The following is a 23,909-nucleotide window of genomic DNA, read 5'->3' as shown; positions in this document are numbered from 1 at the left end:
GTTTTAAGTTGGTTTTCGAGTCCAATAAAGTTGTAATTTCTAAGTATGGACAATTTGTTGGAAAAGGCTATGAGAGCGGAGGCTTGTTCCGCCTGTCTTTGTCAGATATTTGCACTAAAGTTATTAATAATGTTTGCCACAATAATGAGTCTGATATTTGGCATTCACGACTTTGTCACATTAACTTTGGTTGCATGACGCGGCTAGCCAATATGAATTTAATTCTGAAAATCTCTACTGTCAAAGGCTCTAAGTGCCAAGTATGTGTGCAAGCTAAGCAACCTCGCAAGTCCCATAAGACTGCAGAGGCAAGAGACTTGGCGCCACTAGAGCTTATACATTCTGATCTTTGTGAGATGAATGGCGTGTTGACAAAAAGTGGAAAGAGATACTTCATGACGTTGATTGATGACTCCACTAGATATTGTTATGTGTATCTTCTGAAATCAAAAGATGAGGCTTTAACTTTCTTCAAAAACTATAAATCTAAGGCAGAGAACCAACTTGATCGAAAAATTAAACGGCTTAGGTCCGATCGTGGTGGAGAGTATTATTCCAATGAATTTGATTTGTTTTGTGCGGAACATGGTATAATCCATGAGAGGACGCCTCCCTACTCACCTCAGTCAAATGGGGTAGCCAAAAAAAAGAACCGAACTCTAACTGATATGGTTAACACCATGTTAGACACATCGGGTCTTTCCAAGGAATGGTGGGGGGAGGCGCTAATGACTGCATGTCATGTCCTAAATCGAGTTCCCACAAAGCATAATACCATGAATCCATTTGAGGAATGGGAAAGGAAAAGATTGAAACTCTCTTACCTACGTACTTGGGGTTGTTTGGCGGAAGTCAATATACCAATTCCCAAGAAGCGCAAGCTTGGACCAAAAACCGTGGATTGTGTTCTTCTAGGCTATGCTTTTCATAGCGTTGGCTATAGATTTTTGATAATAAAATCTAAGGTATCCGACATGCATGTTGGTACGATTATGGAGTCGAATGATGCGACTTTCTTTGAGGACATATTTCCTATGAAGGATATGTCGAGTTCATCAAACCAGGAGATACCTACTCCATCTAGTGAGGAATTCGCTGTAATTCCTGAACCCACCATTGCGATGGAACACGTTGAGAATCCTATTGAGGGTGACAATGGAACTCCTGTGAGGAGTAAGAGACAAAGGACTGCAAAGTTCTTTGGTGATGATTTCATTGTGTACCTTGTGGATGACACACCCAGGACTATTTCAGAAGCCTATGCATCTCCTGATGCTGACTACTGGAAGGAAGCTGTTCGTAGAGAGATGGATTCCATCTTAGCTAACGGTACCTGGGAGATCACCGACCGTCCTTATGGGTGCAAACCTGTAGGATGTAAGTGGGTGTTCAAGAAGAAGTTTAGACCTGATGGTACGATTGAAAAGTACAAGGCACGACTTGTGGCCAAGGGTTATACCCAGAAAGAAGGTGAAGACTTCTTTGATACTTACTCACCCGTGGCTAGACTGACCACAATTCGGGTGCTACTATCACTGGCTGCCTCACATGGTCTTCTCGTTCATCAAATGGACGTTAAGACGGCTTTCCTCAATGGAGAGTTGAAGGAGGAAATTTACATGGATCAGCTAGATGGTTTTGTAGTACCTGGTCAGGAAGGAAAGGTGTGCAAGTTATTAAAGTCTTTATATGGCCTTAAACAAGCTCCTAAGGAGTGGCATGAGAAGTTCGAAAGAATGTTAACTGCTGCCGGCTTTGTAGTAAACGATGGTGACAAGTGTGTGTACTATCGCCATGGTGGGGGCGAAGGAGTTATTCTTTGTCTGTATGTCGATGACATACTGATCTTTGGAACCAAACTTGATTTAATCAAGGAGGTTAAGGATTTCTTATCTCGCTGTTTTGAGATGAAGGATCTAGGAGTAGCTGATGTTATCTTAAACATCAAGCTGTTGAGAGATGAGAATGGTGGGATCACACTGCTTCAGTCTCACTATGTGGAAAAGGTTTTGAGTCGTTTTGGGTATAGCGACTGTACGCCTTCTCCAACTCCATATGATGCTAGTGTGTTGCTTCGAAAGAATCGACGGATTGCTAGAGATCAACTGATGTATTCTCAAATTATTGGCTCGCTTATGTATTTGGCGAGTGCCACGAGGCCTGACATCTCGTTTGCTGTTAGCAAGCTGAGTCGGTTTGTGTCAAAACTGGGAGATGATCATTGGCATGCGCTTGAGAAAGTTATGCGCTATTTGAAAGGCACCGCGAGTTATGGGATTCACTACACCGGGTATCCAAGGGTACTGGAGGGTTATAGTGACTCAAACTGGATATCTGATGCTGATGAGATTAAGGCCACAAGTGGTTATATTTTTACACTTGGTGGTGGTGCTGTTTCTTGGAAGTCTTGCAAGCAGACCATCTTAACGAGGTCAACTATGGAAGCAGAACTCACAGCATTAGACACTGCCACTGTTGAAGCAGAGTGGTTTCGTGAGCTCTTGATGGACTTACCTATGGTTGAAAAACCAATACCCCCTATCCTGATGAACTGTGATAATCAAACTGTGATCGTCAAGATAAACAGTTCTAAGGACAATATGAAGTCCTCAAGGCATGTGAAAAGGAGACTAAAATCTGTCAGGAAATTGAGGAACTCCGGAGTTATTACGTTGGATTATATCCAAACGTCGAAAAATTTGGCAGATCCCTTCACAAAGGGTCTATCACGTAATGTGATAGATAATGCATCGATGGAGATGGGTCTGAGACCCACCGCATGAGTTGTCCATAGTGGTAACCCACTCTATGTGATCGGAGATCCCGTGAAGTAGAAGTGGGAGACAAGCTGTTGGTCAGCTAGGAGGAGAGTATCCCTATATTAACTATCCCACTCCGTGAAGATGCAATACTCTCCTGATCTGCATGGCAGGTTGATACTTATCTTAATGTGTTCCAAGTGGCTTATTCGGGTAAGCAGAGATGTTGTCCTGCAGAACATCTTGTGAGGAACACACCTATATGAATTTGACTGTTAACGTCGCAGTATGTGAGAATTGGGTGTTCTCTAATAAATTCATGAAAAGGCCCTGGAGTACGACGTATACGCTCCACCCGCGGGGAAGCCTTGCGGCAGCCCAGTATCGGTCAAGAATTTGTGTGAAACTAGTCTCGCAGAAAACTTGTAGTTCAAGGCATAGTCCACTATTCAAGTTGTGATCTAGTGTAGCATAAATCTCTAAGTGGAAGTTCAACTTCACAGTCTCCACTAAGCACCGGTATATAAACAATGTTTTGGAACCAAATGGTGAGATGTGCCAATGAGACTTTGTGGGGGATTGTTGGAATTTGCTAGTGGGCTTTTGGCCCAAAGCCCAACTAAGATTCTGAAATTCTCTTGGCCCATTCATGCACACATGTGAGTGGAGTGAGTGAGGCTAAAGTTTAGTCCCACCTCATAAGTTGAGAGAGAGTTGCACCTCTTTATAAGGTGAGCTCTTCTACCACTTGTATGAGCATGAGAAGAGGAGACCTACACGCGCTCCTCCTCCTCGCTCGCCACGCCACGCCTCGTCATGACGCGCCGCGGGTTGCGGGATTGAGCCGAGGACAGAGCTATGCACGTTGTCTATATATTTTGCTGCTCGGAAAAAATTAATGAGTCATTAATTAATAATTAACGAACGCGTTAATTACTGAACCGTTTACGATTCTTTTGGATCGTGACGACTCGGACGTGGGGTTTACTCCCATGACCTACCCGGCCCGCACTATATAGTCAGGCAGACGTCTACCCTAGCCGCCGCCGCTTCGTATGGTTTCTCACCACCGTTCCAGATCATTGCGCCGCCAAGCAAGTCTTCTCCATCCCTCCTTTCGCCGTGCACCGGGAGAAGGGACAGCAGGCCTCCGGAACCCCGCCTCTCGTGATCCTGTACGGGAGAGGGGTGATCAGGTTTTTGGGGAGTGCACTCGCGCGCTGGCAGTGACGACTTCGCGAACAACAATTTCTTCCCCGACCTCGGCAACCTCATCCTCGACGACATGGGTGACAACGTCAACGCTGGCAATGCTACTCCTGCTGCACCGTATGTGATTCTATCCTTCCTGTTCGAGATCGTGGTAGAATTCATGTTTCTAGTATGTGCCCTAGATGTGATCTGTTCATCTACTATGCTAGTTCGCATGATTAGTTCAATCTCTGCTACTGTAGTCATGATTTATCTTCTGTTCATTCGGATTAAATCTCGTAGTATTTTGCTCATATTTCCAACAGTATGCAGCGCTAGAACAAAAAAATCTTAGAAATGGAAGAATTCTGGGGCTGGGCATTACCGAGCAAAGCACTGACTAGGAGAACGGCGCTGAGCTCCAAGCACCCCAGCGGGAGCAGGGCAGCTCGCGTTCGTGACCACGTCGGGGAGCGCAAGTGCCTGGGGTGGTCGTCGTCCCCGCGGCAGTCGTCGAAGTGCAGCCCCATGCCAGGGAGCAGCAGATGCGTGGACATGGTCATCGCCGCCGCGGGCGCCGTCGTCGCAGCCCCGTGTCGGGGGGGGGGGGGGGCAGAAACCTCGAGGTGGTTGTCGTCGATGCACAACCTCCCTACCGCGGCTACGGCCTCCCCGGCGGCTAGATCCAGCAACGAGAAGACGACCCCCGCCACGGTCTCAAGGCCTTGGCGCCGGCCTCCGGTGGATCCCACAGCCGCCGCTTCATCTGGATGCGCGTGGGAAGCCGGCGACCCCGCCAGCCGTCGCCGGGGTGGTGGGGAGGCGCGTCGCCGGGGCAGGTGCCGGGCACGGGAGCTCCATGGAGGGGAAGTGGTGTGGTGGCTTGCTCGTGAGTGGGTGGGTGGGGGAGACCGGGAGAGGAGAGGAGTAGTGCGCCGTGGAGAGACAAAACGTTCGCGGCGACCTCCTGCTTTTCCGAACGATAGGAAATCAATGACGTGGCTGGTCAGACCTACTTTAAGATTCGTGATTCGATCCAATGGTCCATGAAACGCTCGGCCCCAAATCCTAAAATACAGGCGTTCGGGAGTTATTGATTTCATTTTTCTTTACTTCGTTGACTCACCGGTGGAATCTTCAAAGATTCCTCTTACCCACGCTCCGACCTCGTCCTACCCGCCGCCGTCGGCGCCACCGCCCGGACAGCCCGTTAAATCCAATCATGCCGCCGCCGCCGCCGCTATGTGCATCTCCCGCTGCTCGTGCTCCTTCCTCCCCTCCCCCTCACAGGCAGCCACAGAATGCGATCGGCATGGGCATTGAGTCACCTCGTCGCGCCCCCAATCTTGCCCTTTCTGTACCGCCGCCGGCAACGGCGACCCGCCCGCGTGCACCGTCGGCGTTGGCCCCGCCAGAGATCTAAGTTCGGCAACCAAGTTAAACCTTGGTAGTAGGTTGCTCTTGGTTGTCCCCGCGCTGCTTGGCCGGCTCGCCGAGCCGCGAGCTGTCGGAGCTCCACCTGATGGTAACCCCTTCTTATTAGCACACACATTTTCGCCTCCGTGTGTAGTATTATTGTCTGTATTTGTGAACGCGCGCTTCCTGTCATAGAACGGCAATGATTCTGAAATCAGCATTCTCGTGGCAGTCTCTTGTCAAACTGCCTGGTTGCCCGGCAAGGTCCATGTTCCCTGACAACCATGGCACATTTGTGACCATGATGATTGTGATGGTCGCGGTCTTCGGGTCTTGTCTGTTGCCGGTGGACCGACGGTTGCAACTTGCAAGTGGCCACCGATCAGTTTCTTAGTGTTTGATGCAATCAGCAAACCCAAGGCGGTGCTGGAATCATGTGTGGCAAGTTGGATATAGAACTCATTCTGATTTGACGAGAGCCACATAAGGAACTCATAAATCTGAGGCACTCTACCTCGTGTGTTCGAACCCTCCGAGCAAACAATCCGAAGTATCTTCGTACTATCTCCTTTTCCTCTTCTCAAGCATATGGGAACATCGCACAGGACTCCCTTCCCTGTTTTTGTTCTCCTTTTATTGATTTGCTTCTGCAAATCTGATGACCACCTAACACCTTCAAAGCTACTCTCCACCGGCGACAAGCTCATCTCTAACGGTGGTATCTTTGCTCTTGGCTTCTTCTCCCCAACAAACTCAACCACAAACTCCTATGTCGGCATATGGTACAACAACGTCCCCGAGCGTACATATGTGTGGGTTGCTAACCGCGACAACCCGATCACCAGCGGTTCTCCTGGTAAGTTGGTTCTGACCACCAGCTCTGACCTTGTCTTGTTGGACTCCAAAGGCCGCACTCTTTGGACAACCATGAACAACATTACTGCTGGAGGCGTTGAAACTGCTGCTATACAACTTGGTCATCCAGTTGCCCAACGGCACAGATATATGGCAGAGCTTCCATCACCCAACTGACACCATCCTCCCTAACATGAATTTACCGCTGAACAACAACCTCTCCATGTACCTCATCGCCTGGAGGGGCCCTGATGACCCATCTTCCAGCGATTACTCCTTGGGTGTTGATTCCAGCTCGAGCCTCCAGATCCTCGCTAAGAATGGGTCGAGACCATACTGGCGCAGAGCTGCATTGGATGGTGTATGGGTATATGCCATGTATCAGAGCAAATCTGGCATCATCATGTCCCAAACAATTGCCAATAGAGGGGGTGAGTTCTACTTGACATACACCGTCTCTGACGGCTCACCAAGCATGCGCGTGATGCTGCACTACACAGGCATGGTGAAATTCCTGGCGTGGAGCAGCAACTCACTGTCTTGGGAGATTTTCTTGGAGCTCCCCGGTTCTAGCTGTGACAGCTATGCCTCTTGCGGCCCATTTGGCTATTGCGATGGTACACAAGCGGTTGCAACATGCAAGTGTCTCGATGGGTTCGAGTCTGATGATCATAACTTATCCACAGGATGTCAGAGGAAAAAGGAGCTGCATTGTGGTGAAGAAGATAGTTTCATTACCTTGCTTAGCATGAAGACACCCGATAAGTTCCTGTACATCAGGAATAGAAGCTTTGACCAATGCGCAACAGAATGCAGCCGCAATTGCTCATGCACCGCATATGCTTATGCTAACCTTAGTACTCTGGGAACGACTGTAGACCAGTCGAGGTGCTTAGTTTGGATGGGGGAGCTTGTTGACACAGGGAAGCACGGTGATGATTTCGGAGAGAATCTGTACCTCCGGATTCGCAGCTCATCAGGTATTTGCTAATTGCCCACCTTGTTGTTTATACTACGTGATGGAGTATATATTACCATAAGTTTACTAAGGTGCCTACTAAAATTGTACCAATAAGTTTATTAAGATGACTACTACAATTAAAGCATTTGACAGTTACAGTTACTTTCAGTTAAGGCCCTGTTATTCATCTGTGTTCTCCTGTTACAGTGTGAAACCATGTGAAGAACTATAGTAGGATGAGACTTACACCAATATATTTTGTTCTTGCGTATATTATCTGCCAGACTTATTCAGAGTCTGTAAAGTACTACCAGCTGTGTGTTCTTCTTACCTTGCATGAAAAGCAGACATGTTTTCAGATTCTACTTCTCTTTAACCCTGTCATTTGGCATCATTTTTATCAGAATTTTCAAATTTTACCATTTTAACTAGTAGACATTTAAATACTCATGAGCTTATATGCTTGTTTGGTGACCTCAGACAATCTTGCACTAGTTACAACTTCTCCCTGGTATTTTTATTTACTGTAGCTCACTCCATGTTTGGTGAGAAGATACATTGTCACATCCAATATATACTCCTAGTTTATTACTCTGTCTTTTTCACCTCTCCTTGTCAACATAATCAAAAGTTGACCTGGATATGCATGCTTCTTCAATCTACTTTTATTTTTTGTTAATTATTATCTCCATTGTATATACTTTTGCAGTGAGCAAAAAGAAGACTGGTGCGCTGAAGATTGCACTCCCAGTCTTGTCAGTTCTATCAGTGCTTGTGTGCATTTATCTTGTCTGGATATGCAAGTCAAGAGGTTGGCAATATTCGATTATGCAGCCAAATACATCGATGTTAATACATTAGTGTTTAACATATTGATCTTAATTAATAATTACTGAAGGCAAGCTCCAAACAAAGGCATCCATCGATATCTTGATTGAGGGACAATTGGGCAATTATGATGAACCATGCGATCAGAAATTTCCGTGGATTAGATTCAAAGACATTGTCCCTGCTACAAACGGTTTCTCTGATTCCAATGTGCTTGGAAAAGGTGGCTTTGGCATAGTATACAAGGTACCGTAGATTTCACTTTGACAATTAGAGTAGTGAAGGACATTCCTTCATTATTAATCTGAACAACCTCGTAGGGAACGCTGGAAAGTGGCATGGAGGTTGCTGTTAAAAGGCTTACCAAGTATTGTGACCAAGGAATAGAGCATTTTAGAAATGAAGTAGTTCTCATCGCAAAACTGCAGCATAGAAACTTAGTTATACTTCTTGGTTCCTGCATCCGTGGAGATGAGAGGCTGCTTATTTATGAATACTTACCTAACAAAAGCTTAGACTACTTCCTATTTGGTATGTCCTGATCACTTATAATGATTCTCATGTTGACCAAAGGAGCATGCCCAATGTTATGACTAACATAGCTTCACAAACTTGTTCTTGTCATGCAGATGATACAAAAAAATCTATGCTTGATTGGCCAACAAGGTTTAGCATAATTAAAGGGATAGCCAGAGGACTTCTGTATCTCCACCATGATTCAAGAATGACGATAATTCACAGAGATCTCAAAGCAAGCAACATCTTGTTGGATGTGGAGATGAGACCCAAAATATCAGATTTTGGCATGGCAAGGATCTTTGGTGACAACCAACAACAAGCAAATACTAGACATGTTGTCGGAACATAGTGAGTAGTAACTCCTGCACTAAACCAATAATGCTTAAAAAAAATTTATGTGCTTCAACTAATTATATTTTTGGGCACTTGTGAAACAATTCAAACAGCGGCTATATGTCGCCTGAATATGCGATGGAAGGCATTTTTTCTGTGAAGTCTGATGCGTATAGCTACGGTGTCTTGCTTCTGGAGATTGTAAGTGGGTTAAAGATCAGCTCGCCCCATCACCTTATAATGGATTTTCCAAACCTTATAGATTATGTAAGTGCTGCCAAAAGCTTCAAATTTTTATCGCTCGAGTATAACATAGTGAATATGTTTTTGAATCCTCGACCTTGTTTCAGGCATGGAACTTCCTGAAAGAAGGAAAATCCGGGGATTTCCTAGACACGGTGCTTCTCAAGAGCTGCTTAATGCATCAAGTGTCTCTATGCATCCATATTGGCCTTTTGTGTGTCCAAGACTGCCCAAGCGCCAGGCCACTAATGTCGTTAGTCGTGTCTATGCTGGACAATGAGGCCATTCCACTCACGACACCAGAGCAGCCTTTATATTCCGTCGGTAGGAAACATGATGCAGAAGAAGCAAGGGAGAACTCGGTTAATAACGCAAGCCTGACAACACTAGCAGGGCGCTAGATGCTTATGATTCCTTGCAGTGAGGTAACCTGAATGCCCTGGAACATCAAAGGGAAGCAGATTATGATTGACTGCCAAGTGGGTTTCAGTGGCCAGCTGCAGGTGGAGAATCCGCTTCCCCTTTGGCGCCCTCGTCCGATGGTTAGTTTAAAACTAGTATTGATGCTATCTATGATCCAATGGCTTATAAATCTTATTGTGGTCGGCGTGTTCTTGCTGCTTGAGATCAAGTGCTGGGATACATGGCCGTTTTGCTGGACGTGTCAAAAGGGAGGGAAATGAGCTTGCAATTATCACAACTTTGTAGGATATAGTTGATCAGATATTCAGGTTCAATGATTGTGTTGAATCCTGGTGTCCAAACTGATTGTGCTTTCTAAAAAAAGCTAATTGTGCGAGATCGTAATAATTTTTTATCAATTAATAATCTATATTGCCTAAGAGGGCACGTGTACAAAATGCTTCTGTGAGAAAATGGCAAAGGTGATTGTGAAAACCTAGCCACCTCAAGCCGCCTTCGCTTCTAGCCGCCGCCAGGGCAAAGCCGGCGCCGATGCAGGCGGGAAGGTCCGGTTTAAGGGTGGCTTGCTCGAAAGTTTTGGAGGTCTTGGAGGGTTGCTGCGGTCAGAGAAGGAGATGAGGGCTTGAGTGGAGGTCTTCGTCAGGTCATGCTCGGCAGCCGCGTTGGTGAAGCCGGCAGTGGCGGGACGAATCCTGTGCGGTGAGTTTCTATGGCGGCCTGGCCGGGCTAGGCCATCGGAGAGTACGACATCGGTGCACGGTCCTAGATGACGACGAGTTCGATCTCAGATCTGAACTTGGCGTACATTGGCGTGGAAAATTTGTCTCAGGTTGCCTTTAGGTAGTCTTCATGTTTGGTTTGGGACGACATGGCGGCAGCGCTTTCCTAGTTTAGAAATAATGTCTTTCCCGCCATGAAAAGTTTGCTCCACCATACTCATGGGCGCGCCGCGGGTGGCGGTGGTTGCAGGAGGAAGAAGACTTTGGCATCTTTGAGTGTAATCTTTTTTTTTTCCACGGGTGTGTTTGTAAGGTCGTGTGAATCTTAATATATGACCTTAGGCCTTTTCACAAAAACAAAACAAAAGTGGTTGTAATAATTTTGCTGCCTTAGTAAATATCATTTTTTTTACATCAATCGATTTTTTGTAACTCAAATAGCTATTCATTTTTCCAGAGAAAAAAAAACTATCCGTCCTTTGGGCTATTTGTACTGTGTGCAATTTCGAGGGCCGCGCGTTAATGCGTAGCCCATCCCACAGATGGTTATGCAATCGGGCTAAAACAAAATGGAGAAGGGCGCAGGCCGAAGGCCCACATCAGAACCCATTGGCTTTGTCGCGTCGAGTCAGGCACCGTCACTGCCACACGTTGCCAACGTCATGCCCCGCTGGCTGCCGCCGCTGCCGGCGCCGGCGGCGGCGGCGGCTCGGCCCGCCGTTACCTTCCCTCCCTTACCTTCCTCTCTAGGGTGTATCAGGCCGGCGCTTCGTCGCGCCGTCGTGTTCATACCCCGCTGATTCCACTTTCCCCCCGCCGTGCGCCATCGCCAGCAGCAATAGGCCCGCCACGCTTACAGCGTTCCTTCGCCAGAGATGTATCCCTAATGGCCAATTATCTCTCGGGATGGTGCACCATCCGCCCCTACGCCCTCGGCGTGTCGCCACGAGCTACCCTGCCGGAGCTCCGCCTGACTGACGGTAACTCATTTCTTCTCATATCCCCTTTCTTCTCCTTTGTAATGCTCCCTCCGTTTCATATTACTTTGCATATTAGTTACTGTATGTCTTAAGTCAAAATTTTAGTGCATTTATATTTAAAAATGTCAACATCTACAATACAAAATAAAAACAATGTGGAAAACATGTATTCCATGATGGATCTACGATATTCATTTGGTATTGTGAATGTCGATATTTTTGAAGTAATATGAAACGGAGGGAGTACTACTTGTGCATCTAAGACCACGATTTCATATGCAAGAGCAAGTGTGCAAATAATTGTAGCCCCCGAGTTATTTCTTGATGTGCAATTCCTGACGGCGACTGGCAAACAAAGCTGAATAATCCTCACTTTTGCACCTTGTGTGGTCGTAGAATCATCAACGTTCCGGGCAAAGCTGGTCACTCAGACTCCTGCAAATGTGATAATTGCTGAGCTTATCTTGAACAAAAACCACACAAAAAGTCAGAGCAGCGTTAGATCGTCCAAGCCTCCAAGCATCTTCATACCATTCTCCTTCTCTTCATTGGCTCCATATGAAAGCAGCTCCTTCCTTTTGATCATAGGGTGGAAGAAGTCTGAATAGGTATGACTCCCCTCCCAGTTTTCGTCCTCCTGTCATTGGTTTGTTTATGCAAATCCGATGACCGCCTTACTCCCGAAAAATCACTCAACGCTGGTGATAAGCTCGTTTCGAGCGGCGGCATCTTTGCTCTTGGCTTCTTCACCCCGGCAAACTCAACTGCGGACACGTACATCGGCATATGGTACAACAAGATCCCTGAGCGCACTTATGTGTGGGTCGCTAACCGCGACAAGCCGATCAAGAATGGTTCTCCTGGGAAGCTGGCTATGAGCAGCGACTCTGACCTTGTCTTGTCTGACTCCCAAGGCCGAACTCTATGGACAACCACAAACAACTTCACATCCGCAACCACCGGAACTGCTGCTATACTGTTTGATTCCGGAAACTTGGTCATCCGGTTGCCGAATGGCACAGACATATGGCAGAGCTTCCATTACCCGACTGACACCGCCCTCCCTGACATGGTTTTACCACTGAGCACAAATGATGGTATCTTGATGCGCCTCATTGCTTGGAGGGCCCCTGATGACCCGGCCTCCAGCGACTACTCCATGGGTGGTGACTCTAGCTCAGACCTTCAGGTTGTAATCTGGAATGGGACGAGACCGTATTGGCGTAGATCTGCGTGGGATGGGTCATTGGTCTCTGCCCTGTATCAAAGCAACACTGGCTTCATCGTAACTGAAACAATTGTCGACAGAGGGGGTGAGTTATACATGACATTCACCGTCTCTGAGGGCTCACCAAGCATGCGCATGACACTGGACTACAAAGGCACTTTTAAATTTCTGGTCTGGAACAGCAACTCGTCATCATGGGAGGCTTTCATAGAGCATCCTAGTCCTATCTGTGAACGCTACGCCTATTGCGGACCATTTGGCTACTGTGATGCCGCTGAAACAGTTCCGAAATGCAACTGCCTCAGTGGGTTTGAGCCTGATGGCGTCAACTTCTCCAGAGGATGTCGGAGAAAGGAGGATCTGAAATGTGGTATTGACAATAATTTCTCGACCCTGAGAGGTATGAAGACACCTGACAAGTTCTTGTATGTCAGGAACAGAAGTTTTGACCAATGCACAGAAGAGTGCAGACGCAATTGCTCTTGCTCCGCATATGCTTATGCTAACCTGAGAAATGGAAGTGCTTATGCTAACCTGAAAAATGGAAGTGGGGCTGCGGACCAGTCAAGGTGCTTAATTTGGTTAGGAGGACTTGTCGACACGGGGAAATTTCGTGATGGTGGTGGTGAGAACCTGTACCTCCGCCTTGCCAGTTCAACAGGTATATATATATCTTTCCTTGTGCAACGGTATACCTGTACCTCCGTCTTGCCAGTTCAACACGTATACCCTTTATGTTGAATTCTAGATGTGGTTAGGATGACATACTAATCAGGACAACTGCAAAACTTGCAAGAAATGCATGTTAAATTTTGAAAGCATCATCCTCTTGCTGGACTATATTTCTAGCTTTTTACAAAGAGTGCAAGTTGTCGAAGATTGTACTCCCTGTAATGGCTGGATGTGGTTAGGAAACTTAGGATGGCATAATAATTACAACAAGGGCCATTTGCATTTCTGTCCCTAACTTGAACCACCTACTCAGATTTGCCCCTAATTTTGAAGCCTGCTCAAATTTGCCCTTCCGTAGTTAGGTGCCCTTACAAAAATGCCCTTCTGCGCCGTTACCGTCCGGTCAAAGAGCTTTGATTGTCTCGACAAAAATAGCAAAAAAATCAAAAAAACATGAAATTTTATGGGATCGAAGGTACTCAGGTGCGCAATGTGCGTGCAAATTTTCATGCTATTTAGTCATTCCAGGAGCTTGTGGCATAGGAAAACAATAAATCTGTACGCCTGTGAATACTAAATTCAAAAAAATCGCAAGAAAATTCAAAAAAATATGAACTTTTTTTTGCATCCAAGATGCTCGGGTGCGCAAGGTGCATGCAAAATTTTGTTACCAAATGACATGCGAGGAGCTCTAGCAAAAAAAACCAAAATAGTGTATTTTTTCAAAGTTTTTTCCGAGCCAAATTTTGTTTTTTTCTTCACGAGCTCCTACAATGTCCGAACACATCAAAATTTTGCACACACCCTGCACACCCGAGCATCTTGGATGCCAAAAAAAATCATATATTTTTTAATTTTCTTGCTATTTTTTGAATTTCCTATTCACATGCATACAAATTTATTGTTTTCCTTTGCCACAAGCTCCTGGAATGTCTAAATAGCATGAAAATTTGCACGCACCTGAGTACCTTCGATCCCACAAAATTTTAGTTTTTCTTTTAATTTTTTTTGCTATTTTTTCAAGATGGTCAAAGCTCTTTGACCGGACGGTAACGGCGCAGAAGGGCATTTCTATAAGGGCAACTAACAGCGGAGGGGCAAATTTGAGCGGGCTTCGCAATTAGGGGCAAATTTGATTAGTGGGTTCGAGTTAGGGATACAAATGTAAAAGACCCTTACAACAAACACAACACTTGCAAGTAGTGCATATTAAATTTTGAAAGCATCATTCTCTTGCTGGACTATACCTTTGGCTTTTTGCAGTTGACAAGGAGAGTAAGGTATTGAAGATTATACTCCCAATAGTGGCTAGTCTGCTGATACTCGCATCCATCTGCCTTGTGTGGATATGCAAGTCAAGAGGTATAACAAGATTTAGTTCACTTTTTAGGATACAAGTTTTATGTGGTATTCGTAAAAAAATACTCATACTAGTTATTCCTGTCGGTGTCAGGTAAACGACGAATCAAGGAGATTAAGAACAAACATACGCCACAGCACTTGCAAAATTCCAAGTTGAACGAACTTGAGAATGAAAGTATAGACCTTCCATATATTTGCTTTGAAGACATTGTTACTGCAACAGACAATTTCTCAGACTACAAAATGCTTGGGAAAGGTGGCTTTGGAAAAGTTTACAAGGTAACAAGGAATTTTAGTCTCATTATTGATAATACGTTTTGCCTTTTTTTTTTGCTCAAGGATGATGTGTTTGCGCAGGGACTATTAGGAGGTGGTGGTAAGGAAGTTGCTGTCAAAAGGCTTAGTAAAAGTTCCGGCCAAGGGGCCGAGGAGTTCAGAAATGAAGTTGTTCTAATTGCCAAATTACAGCATAGAAACTTAGTTAGACTTCTTGGTTACTGCACTTATGAAGATGAGAAGTTATTGATATATGAATACTTACCTAACAAAAGCTTGGATGCCTTCCTTTTTGGTATGTTCTAACTTATGGTCATGTCTTGCACAACTTTATGTGATGGTCGTTAATGTTTTTTTTTTGCAAGATGCAACAAGAAATTCTGTGCTTGATTGGCTTACCCGGTTCAAGGTAATTAAAGGGATAGCAAGAGGGCTTCTTTATCTCCACCAAGATTCAAGGTTAACAATAATTCATAGGGATCTCAAAGCAAGCAATGTCTTGTTAGATGCAGAAATGAACCCTAAAATATCAGATTTTGGTATGGCAAGGATATTTGGAGGAAATGAGCAACAAGCGAACACTATCCACGTTGTTGGGACATAGTAAGTAATATATGCACCCGCTAAGGCTTATAACATGCTAATTTTCTACAGCTTAACTAATTCAAGTTTCGTGGAATGATTAAAACAGTGGTTACATGTCTCCTGAATATGCAATGGAAGGTTCCTTTTCTGTCAAGTCTGACACTTATAGCTTTGGCGTTCTACTGTTGGAGATTGTAAGTGGGTCAAAGATCAGTTCATCCCATTTCATGACGGACTTTACAAGCCTTATAGCTTACGTAAGTAAACTAAAATGCTCTAACATTCAACAACTCAAACAATCATACTAACTTATGTTTTAGGCCTGGAGCTTATGGAAAGATGGAAATGCAAGAGAATTGGTGGACTCGTCCATTGTGGAGAACTGTCCACTTCATGAAGTTCTACGATGTGTTCATATAGGTCTCTTGTGTGTTCAAGACAATCCAAATGCCAGGCCGCTCATGTCATCCACTGTGTTCATGCTAGAAAATGAAACGGCTCTGCTTCCTACTCCGAAGGAGCCTCTATACTTTAGGCAACGGTATGATGAGGTTGAAGACCAAAGAGATACCATGGGAATAACCCTGAATAAGATGACTATCACTATGCAAGAGGGACGTTAGATGTTTAATTCATTGTTCTCCTTTTTTGTAATCTTCTCCAGTTTGTACAGGTGAACAGTTCAGCAATTCATGTTCCTATGGACAAATAAATCCATTGAGTATATTGTAATCCTGGTCGTGGTTTATTTTCATAGATGGTTACCATGTTTGGAATTTCCCTATTTTGCTCATATGTTTCTCACCTTGCCAACTGGAAGAGGCTACCTGATCATGTGCGGATCACTGCTTACATTTGTTTTACCTTCATGAATTTTCTGTATCCAGCTTCATCAGTTAGTCAATGGGTCTGAAACTCTGAATTGCTAATTTGGTAACAAGGCTGCTAGTAATTGTATGTTCTCTTTGAGCTGGCATCTTAGTGTAAAATCCATTTTTTATCTTATGCTGCTAGTGGCAAGCAAGCTAGATTTACATGCCTGAAGTCTGACAATTATATTTTATTTATTCAGGTAGAGTGGGCAAAACTTCAGGCATGGAGAACTATTGAAAGTTCAGGTTCAACCTGACCAGAAAAGTAAGAAAAAAGTGGGGCTTCTGTGAATATCTCAGTATCTATCAGAAAGGTAGAAAGGTCCATTTAAGTGATCTTGAAGCGGTAAGACCAGAATAAATTGCCAGCCTAACTTATCCCGAATCATACATACCTCCTCTGAAGTTTCAGACATCACATTAAAATATTTAGCCACTACATCTGCACCACCTCTTTCATAGTTTCATCATTGAGATAGTATTGTTTGCGCTTCAAAACAATAATCTTGAAGTGCGCGTGCATACTGTCAATTGTGATGGCCTGGTAACTTTAGGATTTTTTTTTCTTTTCAAAAGACGGGCCTTCAGTATATCCATGGTGCTGCCGGAGAATGAAGATAAAGGTGCTGAATTTGACTGTGGGTCTCCGCACGATCTGATGTTGTTGAACATTGTCTTTCATGTTGCTTTATGATTTCGACCATTACACCAACTTAGGGTGTTTGAGCTGCATTGTGGTAGCTTTCATTGAAGGTGAAAACAGAGTTAAATTCCAAGGTTACCATTAGTTCTTTTTGTGGCAAGAAACAGTCAAGTTCTCTGACAAGTACACAGGCTTCGTTTGTCCCAATAACAGGACAATCAGAGGTTCAACTTTATATATCCATGTCACAGAAAAAATTGGTGTGATGAGGAGAAATTAATTATATAATTCATAATATTTTATATCAATGCCACAGAAAAAACAGGACATGTCGCCTGAATATGCCTTGGAAGGCATTTTCTCTGTCAGGTCCGACACATATAGCTATGGGATCTTGCTACTGGAGATTGTAAGTGGGCTGAAGATCAGCTCACCTTACCATATTATGAGGGATTTCCCAAACGTTATAGATTACATAAGTACAACACAACGAATAAAAATACTATAACTGTTTATGCTCGACCATGTTTCAGGCATGGAACTTACTGAAAGAAGGAAAATCGGGGATTTCCTGGAGACAGTGCTTCTGAAGAGCTGTTTACTGCATCAAGTGTCGCTGTGCATTCATATTTGGCTCTTGTGTGCCAGGCCACTCATGTGTTGGTCGTGTCTATGCTGGACAGTGAGGCCGTGCCACTCACAACACCAGAGCAGCCTTTGTATTTTGTTGGAAGGAGGCATGAAGCGGAAGAAGCAAGGGAGGACTCTGTTAACAAGGCAAGCCTGACGACGCTAGCAGGGCGTTGGATGCTTATTATTCCTTGCAGTGAGGTAATCTGTGTGCCCTGGAACATCAAAGGGAAGCAGATTATGATTAACTTCCAAGTGGGCTTTAGTGGCCAACTGCTGGTGGAGAATCCTCTTTCCCGTTGATATCGTGTCCTCCTCGAATGGTTGGTCTAAAATTAATACTGATGCTTGCTCTGATCCATTGACTGCTCAATCTTGTTTCGGTGCTATCGTTCGGAACAGCGCCGGTTGGCCGGTTCTTGCTGCTTGGACTCATTGCCCAGTATGGAAAACTGCTGGAAGTTCAGCTTCATCCTCAACGAAAAGTCAGAAAAGTGGGGCTTCCTTGAATCTCCCAGTGTCTATCAGAAAGGTAGAAAGGTCATTTCAAGTGACCATACTAAATCCTGCCAGCCTAACTCACCCGGAATCATATATACCTTCTCTGAAGTTTCAGATATCACATTAAAATATTTAGCCGTTGCGTTTGCACGACTCCTTTCATAGTTTCATCGTTGAGGTAGTATCCTTTTCATTTCAAAACGATAATCTTGAAGTGCGTGTGCATACTGTCAATCGTGACCATCTGGTAACTTTAAGAAATCCTTTTCAAAAGACATGTCTTCAGTTTATCCATGGTGCTGTGCTGTGGAAGATCAAGATAAAGGTGCTGAATTCTACTGTAGGTCTCTGCACGATCTGATGTTGTTGAACTTTGTCTTGTATGCTGGCTTTATGAGTTCGACCATTACACTAACTTACGTGGTAGCTTTCATTGAATGTGAAAACAGAGTCAAATTCAAACCTTAACGCTAGTTCTTTTTGTGGCAGGAAGCAGAGTCAAGTTCTATGACAACTGACAAGTGCACAAGCTTCTTTTGCCCCAAGAACAGGACAATCAGAGGTTCAACTTTACATCCATGCCACAGGAAAATTTGCGGGCCAAGGAGAAATTAAGTAATACTACATTTTATATATCTCTTCCAAGTACTTTATTGCAATCTCCTTAAAGATCAATCGATTTTATGCCAACCATCCCACTACGATGTTCAGTTTCCTATTAAAAAAATAAAAACTGGTGCTTTACTCTTTTCATTTCAGCAGTCATCCACACAGATAGACTCCGCAAGACCTAAAAGTGTATTGGAAATTGGTGCGATACCACCAAAACGTAAAGCAGAGGAGATGAGGTATTAGCTTGTTGCTAGGGCAAAGTCTAGTTTCAGTGCAAGACTACAGTTGAGATTCAGTCGTTTCTCGGCGTGTCGAACTTACCTGAATTTCCGTGCCACGGTTCGCTTTCGGTTGAATTTCATCGCTCATACCAGAAGAGACATGTATGTAGTGCTCCTGCAGCTGGGAGAGCTCTGTTGAGTTCATCTTTCTTACCCAATACTCTACAAAATACTTCTGCTTGGTTGGTACCGATCAGGACCACAACGTAGACCACATAACAAGAAACACACACGGTATAGAATATGTCTGCGAAGAACTTACGCATGCTGATAATCCACTAGCACAGAAATGGAATAATTTAGCCTGAAAGATTCGGGCAATATTTAAGGAAAAGGACACGCATGCATGCACAAATTCTGAAAGCCCTGCTTATATTATACCAAAACATGTGGTCAGGTTCAAAAGATACACTCTGCTGAGATCAATCAAAGAGAGATGCCACTTTTATTAATCAATTAATTTGGTACTACAATATATCCGTAGAGAATGAAACCTGCTACAGACAGATCTGCTTTGATCCATCACTGGATTAAAGTACTGAAAACCATTAAATTAGTTCTTAGACACAACCGATCGATGATGCAAGCCTAACAACCAATCATACGAACCCACCAATCATACGAACCCGATCGACGACGAGGATCGGATGATCAGTATGACATAATTCAGTTCTCTCAGCTAGCTGGTCCCTTTGTTAAATTCATTGATTATTCCCTGATGAACCTGAAGAATGAGTACAAGTCTTGAAGCACTCATTCCAAAGGTTCATCTAGCTAACCATATAGCTTCATCAGTACGTACGTAGTGCTATCCGTTACAAATTACGATCATGAGCTACTTATATAGATACTAAATCATCAAGGTTGATCGATCAAGGAACGCCGTTGGATCGATCTGCGCCGCACGTTCGTTCCACCTGGCGGGTCTTCGTCTACCTAAACTGGCCGCCGAAGGGAGTCCAGAAGTCGACGGGCCCATCGCTGGCCACCGCGAACGTGCTCGATATCGGCACCAGGCACAGCCCCCGGCCCTTGAGCGACACCTCGCTGCCGCCATCCTTGCACGACTTGTCAGGGCTAGCACTCGAGCTCTGTGACCAAACACAAACAGATGCAAAAGCTATCATCAGACGTGCATTTGACCAGGAGATGGCAGTATCCATGTTGCAATGGAAAGTGGGAAAGAGCAAGCATGCAGATGCAGCAACCACACCATGTGTATACCTTGAGGTACTGTGGCACTTGATGCTGATGATGGCCCCTCTTCAAGTATGGAGCACTAAGCACCTGCATGGATGCAGAAACAAACGTTCATCAGCTCAGTCTCCAACATCTAGCTAGTCTCCTGTAAGGAAATCGATAGAGCTCGTGCGTGCGTGCGTGCTCCAGATGCCATGATCAAAAGCACTTGCCACATGCACTTACACCAGCTTGGTCGTGGAGGAACTTGATGTACTCGATGGTCTCGTGGAGCACCGACGCCGTATCCGTCTGCACGCACGCACGCGCAACGATAAATGTTAAGATTGTGTGTTAGACTTAGACACATGTGTGTCTGTCAAATCTCTCGAAAGGATCGAGAGAGGAAAGGAACAACGCTTTTGCAGCAGCGACAAGATCATACATGTGGTTGACGATATATATATGATGTGGATCCGACTCAACTTCCAAGCAGTACTCTACTGGTTTGTGTAATGATATTGTTCATAAACTCCTTGGACATTTGGTTTGAGTGATGCACATTGGACGATTTGGACATGAAAAGCCTAGCTAAGCTAGCTGGATGGCTCGCTTGATTACCTTTCCGAAAGGAGAGACGAGCTGTTGGAGCGCTGTGATCCTGTCCCCTAGCTTCTCCTTCCTAACCTGTAATTTACGTGTGGAGCAACTTTAATAATCTCAATAAAGATGCATATATAATGTGGGTTTTGATCCACTCAACATGCACCAAATAATGTGTGTGGAGTTTGAAAGAACCAGCTGGTTGTAAGTTAAGTTGACCATGCATGCATATGGTAGAAGTAGATACATAGGTACGTATGGGGCTATGGGATGATGCCTACCTTGAAGGTCGGCAATGACGACGGCGTCTCCGTTCTCGGCTTCTTGAATGCTGGCTCGCTGTTCGCCTTCTTGGTAACGATCGAGCTAGAGTCCCCCACTCCTTCTAACACACTCTACAAACAAAGAAGGTTAACTTATTAGCCACCTAGCTATTTATTACTAGTTTCCTTGTGATATTGTGTACTCCATGCTACCATGAAATATTTGCAACTACTCCCTCCGTCCGGAAATACTTGTCGTAGAAATGGATATAAATGGATGTATCTAAAACTAAAATACATCTAGATACATCCATTCCTCGGACAAGTATTTCCAGACGGAGGGAGTACTAGCTAGTACGAGTAATCACTAGCACAAGCTTACCTTTAGTGCAAGGTTTGCCCCGCGGGGCGCCGGTGATGGTCGTTTCACCGCACGCGCGCTAGTCTGCTCAGACACCGCCGGCGCTGGCATCGCCATGCCGAACCCGGCAGACGGGTTCCAGAACGCCGCGTCGTTGGTGAAGTGGAGCGGCTCCCTGACCCCTGCCTGCCCGCCCATCTGCTGGTACTGGTACTGCTGAATCCCCGCCGCCGGTGCCGGCTTGGCCGTCGGCTCCAAGAGGCTCCTCAACAGCGACGACGACTGGAACCCGTAGGGCGAGTTCGGTGACAGGAGCAGCTCGGGCGCCCCCAGGCTAGACAACAGCTGCTGCTGCTGGCGGTGGTGATCGCCGGCCTGCTGATGCTGCTGCTGGTGGTGGCCTTGCAGCGCTAGGTCTAGGTTATTCGGTGATGGGTCATTCATCAGGCTCGACGCGTTCATGTGGCTCTGCTGGTCCGTTCTTGAGCTCATGTCATGGTGGCCAACTTGGAGGAACCCATGCATGTTACCAGCGCCGCCGTTGCTCCTGTGAAAAAGTTAATACACACGCACATACACATAGATTTCATTAATTAAGTAATCAATTTTGGTATCACGGGAGTACATATGTATGCATCTAACTATCTAAGTATCTATCATCATCATCCCCATGCATATATATCATATGATAGAATGATAGAGAGATCACGAAAGGTAAACTGATCCAGCAAAGGGTAGGTGTGGAAGCGGAATCGAACAACTCACATGTAAGGGGTATTCCAGTCGGTGAAGCCGGCTGCCGGGTCGCTGATGCTGGCTGTTTCTTGGAAGGTTACGGAGCTGTTGTTCCCGGGCGACTCGGAGGAGGCCGTGGTGGTGCAGCTCTTGGCCTTGCCGCCGTCCGCCACCGCCATGTCGTAGCCACCGCCAGCAGCCAGCTGAGCGGCCGGCCAGGCGTTGAACCCTGCGAGCTCCGTCGAGCACGCCGCCGCAGGCACCGCGGTTGTGTTGGTGTTCCACCACATGCCGTGTGAGACAGCTCCACCGCCGCCGCCGCCGTTGTGCATGGCCGGAGCAGCGTACATCAGCTGATGATCTCCCATATCAACGGACCGATCCACCGGTGCCGCCCCGTTTCTTGGTCGATCTTCTCGGTGTGCGGCAGAGAGGAGCGAGATGCAAGCAAGCTGGGATGGAAGGGAGTGGTGAGTGCTTGTTGGGTGGGCGAAGGGGAAGGGGAAAGGGGGTGGAGCTAAGATGAGGGGTAGTGGCAGTGGAAAAGATGTGGTTGTGTGTCTTGGGTATATATAAACCGTTTGGAAAGGGCGGCGAGGAGAATTTCGCCTACCTGACCGCCGGGGTGTTGGGTCGCTGGCGGTCTTCCAGCATTGCGTCAGCTTGGTAAGTAAAATTGATCTGGTGCAACTGATCATGATCCAAGCGCGGTTGTTCAGCAACCCAAGATCAGTCACTAGAGAACAGCACTGTCATGCTCTATTTTTATTTAAAATGTCCGCTTGAAACGAGCCAAGTCTTTGAATTGACAAAGCCATTAATCGACCAGAATTACAATGAAGAGCAACTGCACTACTTGGGCTGTAATTTTTTAGAATTACAATGAAGAGCAACTGCACTACTTGGGCTGTAATTTCTTTAACTCGATTGTCTTGTAGTAGTAATAGTAAGCTACTCCCTCTGTTCCATAATATGAGAGCATTTTTGACACTACACTAGTGAAAAAAAGGCTCTTAATTATATTATGGGACGGAGGAAGTACATTATGGTCTTAGGGTTTTGCCGTGCATGCTTTATGATCCTATCTCGACTACCAAAAAAACAGACCTAGTCCCTTTGTTCCAAAATAGACGTTGTTTTGGGTTTTGCACAATCTCTAGTGGTCGAGCAACTTTGACCAATATAAATACTTATGTTTAAATTTTACATTGTGAAATTGTTTCTAATGGAAAATTCAACGATATGATTTCTATCTTAAAGAACTAAATAATATTATTGTTGAATATTCATCAAAGATTAAAAAGCAATTCATTTTGTCATAATTGTTTGTCTTCAATGATTTTTCATAACGTTTGTTTGTTGTGCCCGGTTTTGTTTACTTGTATCAATTTTCATGCTTTAATAAAATTGTTATTTTCCAAAAAAAGTATAAAAATTCTTTGCAAAAAAGGTAGATTTGGACATTAGGGTTGAAAGTAATTCATTTTCAAAATTTTAAAATGTTTACTTCATCTATATGTGGGCATGTGGTGATTTTGCATTGTTAGCGAACAGGCTGGTTCCCTTTGTGCGTCCGAGCAAGCATAAAGCGTTAGCGTGGTGCGAAACAATTGGGGTATATAAATTTTTACATTTTGAAGCTTATTTTAACAGTAGATCTAATGGTATAACTTTTATCTGACAAACACTAATTATTTATTATTGATAGTAGTCAAAGAAAAAACTTAATTAATGTACGTTTTCTAGAAAATCAGTGATAATTAATATGGATCGGAGGGTGTAGTCCTGAAAACTAATTAAAATATCCATGAGAAAGATAGTATTCCAATAAAAAAGGGCAGCCCCAATGCATGTAGCTCCCGCTTGCGCAGGGTCTGGG

General features: G+C 45.0%; 2 protein-coding genes and 1 pseudogene across 7 annotated transcripts; 2 read left to right on the top strand and 1 right to left on the bottom strand.

Moving 5' to 3' along the window:
• The first annotated feature begins 5,094 nt into the window (after nt 1-5,094).
• Nucleotides 5,095-9,944, top strand: LOC123054746 (G-type lectin S-receptor-like serine/threonine-protein kinase B120; annotated as a pseudogene).
• A 1,072-nt stretch (nt 9,945-11,016) lies between these two features.
• On the top strand, nt 11,017-19,025 carry LOC123054745 (G-type lectin S-receptor-like serine/threonine-protein kinase B120). 6 transcript variants are annotated; one of them, XM_044478582.1, is made up of 12 exons: nt 11,017-11,227; nt 11,624-13,116; nt 14,391-14,489; nt 14,581-14,768; nt 14,847-15,060; nt 15,131-15,368; nt 15,457-15,607; nt 15,671-15,891; nt 16,469-16,568; nt 17,182-17,274; nt 17,514-17,696; nt 18,341-18,448. In XM_044478582.1, exons 2-12 carry the CDS (start codon nt 11,838-11,840, stop codon nt 18,431-18,433), a joined length of 2,859 nt encoding a protein of 952 aa, XP_044334517.1. In that variant the 5' UTR covers nt 11,017-11,227; nt 11,624-11,837; the 3' UTR covers nt 18,434-18,448. The 6 variants fall into 6 exon arrangements, 1 of the variants encoding a protein (XP_044334517.1); XR_006426313.1 differs by lacking the exon at nt 18,341-18,448 and adding exons at nt 18,486-18,611; nt 18,759-19,020 and having other exon boundaries at nt 15,671-16,023; nt 16,423-18,027; XR_006426315.1 differs by lacking the exon at nt 18,341-18,448 and adding exons at nt 18,486-18,611; nt 18,756-19,020 and having other exon boundaries at nt 15,671-16,023; nt 16,423-18,027.
• Nucleotides 19,026-19,303: 278 nt separating this feature from the next.
• Nucleotides 19,304-22,557, bottom strand: LOC123054744 (transcription factor bHLH112). The gene is made up of 7 exons (XM_044478581.1): nt 22,061-22,557; nt 21,317-21,842; nt 20,953-21,066; nt 20,690-20,755; nt 20,315-20,380; nt 20,114-20,176; nt 19,304-19,980 (listed from the first exon to the last, which is right to left on the bottom strand). Exons 1-7 carry the CDS (start codon nt 22,396-22,398, stop codon nt 19,822-19,824), a joined length of 1,332 nt encoding a protein of 443 aa, XP_044334516.1. The 5' UTR covers nt 22,399-22,557; the 3' UTR covers nt 19,304-19,821.
• Nucleotides 22,558-23,909: the final 1,352 nt, after the last annotated feature.

The sequence above is a fragment of the Triticum aestivum genome, chromosome 2D (genome assembly GCF_018294505.1).
Source record: "Triticum aestivum cultivar Chinese Spring chromosome 2D, IWGSC CS RefSeq v2.1, whole genome shotgun sequence".
NCBI lineage: Eukaryota > Viridiplantae > Streptophyta > Magnoliopsida > Poales > Poaceae > Triticum > Triticum aestivum.
This window is presented reverse-complemented; position numbering and strand designations above follow the sequence as displayed.